Source organism: Apteryx rowi, unplaced genomic scaffold (genome assembly GCF_003343035.1).
Source record: "Apteryx rowi isolate R43461 unplaced genomic scaffold, aptRow1 scaffold_683, whole genome shotgun sequence".
NCBI lineage: Eukaryota > Metazoa > Chordata > Aves > Apterygiformes > Apterygidae > Apteryx > Apteryx rowi.
In genome coordinates, this window is record NW_020450964.1 from 230,920 (window position 1) to 237,955 (window position 7,036).

Here is a 7,036-nt window from a genome sequence, read left to right on the forward strand (position 1 = left end):
TTATAATTTGCCCAGGGAATAGGTACTTTTTGAGAAAGTCAGGAGTGGGCTGAAGTACAATAATAGATGCTTTTATGTCCAGTTTCATGTGAGTGCTAACTTTTTGTGAGATAGCATAACAATATCTAATTTTCACATGACTTTTCTTTCACAAAGTTTTGCAAAGAATCTTAAAATCTATGTGAAATCATAATCTTGCCTTCAGTTGGGAGAAATTTCTKCCATGGACTTATTTTTCATAATGCCTGTTATAAAAATGGGAACGAGTTGCCAGGATGGATAACCATGGAGAACCATGCCATCTCCATGTGTCATGGTTCTGTAATGTTCACAAAGTGTTTTCATTACAGACAAGGGACCTGGCAGTTTTCTGTGAGAAGTAACCACTCGTTCTCTTCCTAGTGTAAAGAACATGACCTGGCCACAATTAACCAGTTGCTAGAGGACCCAAAGTTGACGGCAATGAAATATAGAGAGTGGAAGAACACAAACATCATGCTGGTTCAAGATATCTATCACCAGCAGGACACCCAGGATGTGTCCACGGAGAACAGTGAGGAGCAAGAGATGACTGCACTGTCTGTTGATGAAAGTGCTATCTGAGACTGTGGATCTGTGGGACACAGTGAGATTTTCCTCCACCGATCTTCACATACAGGCACTTTAAACTGCTGCATTCTGAAGTTTGTTTTTCCAAGTGTTCTTCATAAGAAAAACAACCCCTTCTCCAAGCTTTAATTCCTCTTGCACAACTTACTTCATATCAGAAGAGTGAATTCCCCAAATTAAAAAAAGCATGTCTGTATCTGAGCCATATATCTAAGAAGAATGTTATCTGAGGCAGAGAAGAAATGTTTTTCCATCTTGGGAGAAGTAAATTGAATGTGTGCAGCTCCTGGAATTCACAGAGGTGTCTATGAACAGCATAGATGTCAGATCCTTGGGATCATTTTAACCATGTAACTTACATGGTTAAACATGGTAACCACGAAGGAAGTTACAATAATGCCAAAAGGATATAATCTACTCTGCTTTTTGACCCTGCCTGCAAGGTAACCTGAAATAAGTATTTTCATCCCCACATTCATTCACTTTGACTGATTTACCGGTTTAAATGGAGACAAATAGAATAGCAATTATGCATGAGTCTGTATTACAGACAACTGTCAGGCACCCAGTCTGTGCCCTGCCTGACATCTTAAAAGTTTCACATTTATTTATGGACCGGACCAAAGTACTGTCTTTCTACATCAAGAGGAGAATGTCTCTCAGTATATTTGGTGACATACAAATTACTCTTTAATGAGGCAAATGATGTTTCAACAAGTTTCAACTTTTCTCATGGACGTGGCAGAACTTCCCTGAGGACTATTTGCTTCTTACATATTTTTGACAATACTGAATGTATAAGGTACAAGTTCATCCCAAATTCCTAATGAGCAAAGTGATAAAGTCCCCTAAGCAAAAGCTAAATCCTTAGATTCCTGCTGCAGAACTGAAAGTGTAAAATATAGTTGCAAATATTTTTGTACATATATGTCATTTTATGGCTTATATGAATGTGACCATGTACTGTATATATGTTCTATTTATATATTTATATATGCTGAATTTCCTAATGTAGATAGGAACACATGGACCACACTCACCCAGATGAGAGTGCTTACATGTTGACTTGAAGTGAAATGCCTCCTTGTTCTTTGTACTATTATTCTTTTAAGTATGAATCACAGTAATGGCTCTATAACTGAGACTGCACTGGGACTTTTACTGTAACTTTTTCTTGTTTCTTTCAGTCTAGCTTGAGATTTGAAGAATATCTGTATAATTTCTGGTAGGAAAATATGTTTTCTAGAAAATGTCATAGTCCCACAGTGGACAAACAAAAATAAGTATGTTAAGAAATTTTGCTACAGGCTTATAATTTTTTGACCTCACTGTCCTCAGCACAAGGTTTGTTTTTGCCTTCACATCTTGAGCATGTGTTCAAGTACAAGGAACTTTGCGGAGTTCTGAATTTTGAAAAAACAAGAATTAGCCCACCATTCTCAAATTAATGCCATTACCGTAACTGTGGGAAGTTGCACTTCTGTTGGCTATTTCCTAAAGATATGCTTTGTCATTACTTTATAATACATCTTACCTTTTAAAGCAAAATACACAATATACACACAACCATATTCACTTGCCTTTAAGCACTGTATGTTTTATTATAATTTTGATTAAGAAAGCAAATGTTAATAGTTTTTTTAGGAACAGATGAATCTTTTCCTCCTGCTTCGCAATAAGTCTGATTTGGATATTGCATTTTTAACACTCAGCAACTTGCCCTTTCAAACAGAGACATGGAATTATGTCCTGATACATCCAAAAATGCCAGCTAGGGCTGGGTTGAGTGTAGGAACTGGGATGTAGGTGGTAAGCTATAAGGAAGGGGACATAGAAGGAAGAACGTAGGCTTCTTTGATACAAGCTTTAATTTGGAAGGGGGAATGGACACAGGGGATGGGGGTTGGTTGAATGCAGAACCATGGCTGTGCTAGCGATATCATCACTGCCTCAGGTATAAGAGGGATTAGGAGTGTCAGGGCCAGGACTAATACTGGGTTATGGGGTTAGTCTGCTGGTGGGGAACAAAAGCTGGCTGAGACTTGAAAGTGGGGGACAATGACTAAATAGAGAAGCAGACAAAAAACTCAAGTTGGTTAAAAAGCTAATGTTTCCAGGAAATCGTCATATGTGTGGTGAATTCATAATTTCATTAATTCTAATTAGAAGTTGATGGAAATTAAGAAGGCTCAAGAGCTGGTGGAATTTGGTTTTCAGTAATGCCTTGTTAAAAAATTGAACCTGTCTGAAGGTGTTTTATCTTCCACCATTCCTAGAAGCCCCACTGGACACAGGTGTCTGCAAGTGTCCATCTTCTGCATCAAATTCTTCAAAGCAGCTGCGGGGGGTGGAGAGGAATCGCCTGTGAATTTGGCATGTTGATTACTGCTCAGCACACATTAAAAGATATGACTGTCGGGATGAATCTGCTTTGTCCATCTCAATTTTAAGTAGGTGGTGCTAAATAACTGATAAATAATGGAGGTCTAATTGTATGCACACTCTGTTTTTTCTCTTACAAGCACAGACCATTCTGTTTCTCATGAAACAAAGCATATAAACAATTATTTTTAAAAAGCATCTTCTCCGCTTAGATCTTAAAAAACAAGCACATGCTTAAATGATCTGTTGAATAGGGCCGGACTAGACAGTGCCTTGCAGTTCTGAGCAAATCCTTGTCAACTCCCTTTGCTGAAGTAAATGTGCGTTTTACAAAGGAGCGCACTTGTGTGGCCTGTACACACTGTATAGGCTCTTTTACACACCGTGCTTATATTAGCATATACAACTGTGGGAGCAGTTTTGCCAGAGAGAGAGAAATGTCCTTGGGTTGTCCAAACTCTACTATTGCTTTTGTCGACATTGTGTAGCCTGAAATAGTTTTTGAATTGCTCTCTTTCAGCTCAATGGGCTATTACTGTTGAAATACTGACTCTTGGTAAACCTGCTGAGGATGGGTCATATCACCCCTCTCAGGAAAGAACAGAGAATTCTTGAACAGGGTTGCTTGAAGGCAGTTATCTCAGCAAATTCATGCGTGTTTGAGAAAACAAATGTATTCTTTTTCTGTGAGTGCAGTACTGGCAGTCTATCTCCTTTTTCTTCAGCTACTTTTTAGACTCAAAACAAATGGAAAACCTGGGTAATGTGAACTGGAAATGGCATTAAAACAGGAATTTCCCCCCCCCCCCAACATTGCTAATTAATATGACAGCTTTCACCTGATGCTGGATTCATCGCAAGGGGCTACACAGCAATGAAAGCAGTTGAAGGCACAATCAGAGAATGGACCTTGTGTAAGCAGACAGCTACAGCTAGTGGATGCAGCGGTGAACCACATCAGCTGGAGAAACTTTGACAACTGTGTGCTTCACTTAGAGATACTTAGGGTAAATGGTATTTGTGTAAAGATTTGATTGGTCTGAATTTGGAAGGCCAGCATTATTGAAACAAGGAATAGGGAAGTTGTGCGTCCCTAATAAATGTCCAAAAATATTTAGCTATCTGTTAAACCCTTCAACAATCATGGGACTTGTTTCATGCATTTTTCAGGAGAAAGTGTGTGTGCACATGCCCATGCACACAGACACAATTATTCTGGGTCTGTAAATCAAGCCTATTTGCATTAGTGCAGTAAGTCCAGCTATGCAGATTTTGGAGTAACTAATTACAATATCTAATTTCAGCTGTTTCTGCAGCCTGCCTCTGGTGGCTTTTCTGGAAATCAAATCTCTCTCTATTTTGGTAGTGTAGATCTCATGAGCTACCAGAATTACATGGGATCATGTTTCCTTTCCTAAGATGGGAGAGGTTTCATGCTTGGTTAGTGTATTGTTTCTTCATCTAGCTCTGATGATTTACTCAATACTGGGTTTCATTTGAAATGGGAATAAATGATGTGCTACAACCCGTTTTTTGCAGATGATGTTTTTTTTGGAGGCAAATTTCATACTGAGAGAAAAATCTGTTTTGGGACAGTGAGTGAGGAAGGGGGAGAAAAGAGGTGGTATTTGATTTAAAACTATGTAGAATTTTGAAATTTAGAATGAATTTTAACTAGAAAAGATTATGGGCATACTGAGTCTATTGTGTGAGTGCATGAGCTTACATGTCTGTAACAGATTTAATATAAAAACTTATTTTTTTAATCTCTTAAGGTAGTAAGGAAGTCCATGTAAAATAACTTCTTTGTGAGGAACCCTGTAGTATGGTGAAAATTTGGTTGTTTTTTTTCATTTGTTTGTTTGGGGGAACAGGAGTGACCAATTGCAATGAGAGTCTGGGTTTACTTCATTTAGGTGAGAGATGTCATTCTGTTAACAGGAAGCCCAAGTGGTTTTCTTATAGAGTAGAGCCAAAGTGATATTTCCTGTTTTGTGTGGAGCATTTAGAAACAGCAGACATTTTAAGATGTCAGTCAGAGGCTCCTTGAGCGCTTAAAGACCTATCCCAGTTTGGTGTCCTCCAAGCTGCCTCATGTAGAATTCCTGCATTTTTAAGAACTGGCTTTCATATTAACAAAAGCAAAAATGGGGGAGGAGGGAGGGAGAGGGCATTGTGAAGCAAAAGCAGAACAGAAAACTCTGTACTATGATTGGGTTGGAATTCTTGTCTCCCTACATATGGGTAGTGGGAGCCAAGCTTGCAAAAGCAAGGCATTTCCACATTCTGAAAAAGATCGTAATTTAGGTTTGAGGAGAGTACTACTTTTCTTGAAATTTGCCATGGAAGAAGAAGTTCTAAAACCTGTCTGCTCTGGAAAAATGAAAATGTTGCTGTTTGATTTCCTTGCAGTAAAAATCTAGAGAGTGGCTTGTGAGTTGGCAGAAAGTTAAAAAATGAAACATGCATGTAATTCTTTGATTGTTCATCAGTCTTGATGCATTACCATGAAATGATTGATTTTGGATGACTCTGCCTTTATTACTGAAAATCCATTTTTTTGGGATGCCATTCCAGCTAGCACAATGTCTGAGGCTTCTGCACACCCCCTGGCCCATACGAGGTCCATTTTGAGGATGCACTAGGTGTATTGCCCTCATTTCTATAGGGTAAATAGCATATGTCATTAGACTATAGCTTAGGACCCCCTTCAGTCCTAATGCTTCCTATGTCCTAGATGTCTTTTAACCTACACAGATTATTCTGACTCTTGAGCTTATGTATGACTGCCTTATCTTCTCCCACCTAAAGATAAAGAAAAAAGGATGTGAAAACATATGTCTCCCACACTGATATGAAGCACTGATCTTGCAAAGACTCAGGTAAATCACTTTATTCATGAACATTTAGCAGAATAACTCGCCTGATGAAATGCCATATGTGCATAATAATCACACAGTGATCTTGTGCAAAACTTTCAAAGGTGAGGACTGAACAAAAAAGAGGAACGGGGTGTCTATACTGTTATCCTCTGTGTAGACAGGGAAAGCTGTGCACGGAGGAATACTTGCAAGGATATCAATCAGGCAGGAGCTGCAAGCAGCATGTAGGTATCTGGAGTCTGTGTTTGGTGTTCTAGCTGCTAAGTCTGTTTTATTCACTGATTTCAAGCTCAAAGCACAATATTTGCACTCAGCTCTGCCTTTTTGTGTCTCGTTGCCCACATGTATGACTCTTGATTTTAATGGAATGATACACACATTTTGGAGAATGAGAGCCTTATGTTTGCTCTTGTCAATTAAACACTGAAATGAGAGAATATTTTGCTAAGCCTTTCTGTTTTTATTTTTGGCTGCAGATTTTTCAGTTTGCTGCTATATAATAAAATAATGAAAAGCTGGTTCTTAAGAACAAGCAACATTGCTTGGAGCCTATTATTATTATTATTAAGAAGAGTAATCTGGAAGGAGGAAAAGTCAATGAATGGTTTGACAGAGGAATGTCTTCCACTTGCTGGCCATGTAATTTTGGAAACTCTGCAGGTGAATTAGTTGATTCTCTTTAATAGTTAATAATTTCTTTAATAGTTTCTTTAGTAGTTTCTTTAGTAGTCTGTTTAATAGTTAATAGTTCTCTTTAACAGTTAATTGTCTTTAATTCTCTACCCTTAAAGAAGGATATCCTGTGCCTAGTCATCTCTTCTGAGAGCTGTAGGACATTGCTGGATTTTTTTTTTTTTTAACTCCTATGTTAGCCTGTTTCAAATAAAAGAGAATTGAAATCTTTGTCAAAGGCAGGAGCAGAAGAAAGAGGGAGTTGGACAAGCAGGAGGAAAGAGGGAGGACCTCTTCCTTTTCAGAGCAGGGCATTAAATTGACAGCTTCCCACAAAACTATAGCTTCACTTTCACCAAGCAATGCTTTTTTTTTTTTTTTTTTTTTTTTTTTTTTTTTTTTTTTTTTTTTTTTTTTTTTTTTTTTTTTTTAATCTTCTCTGCAACAAGTGGTTGCGAAGATAGCCCGAGGGAGCAGTTTCCACGTGAGGT

General features: G+C 38.2%; 1 protein-coding gene across 4 annotated transcripts in view; it reads left to right on the forward strand.

The window, feature by feature from the left end:
- IPCEF1 (interaction protein for cytohesin exchange factors 1) overlaps positions 1-3,034 on the forward strand; it is a 63,707-nt gene extending 60,673 nt beyond the window's left edge. For all 4 annotated transcript variants that reach the window (XM_026086134.1, XM_026086138.1, XM_026086135.1 and 1 more), the window contains one exon: positions 403-3,034. In XM_026086134.1, the coding sequence (XP_025941919.1) occupies positions 403-603 (201 nt within the window). In that variant the 3' untranslated portion in view covers positions 604-3,034. The remainder of the gene's footprint in view (positions 1-402) is intronic.
- Positions 3,035-7,036: the final 4,002 nt, after the last annotated feature.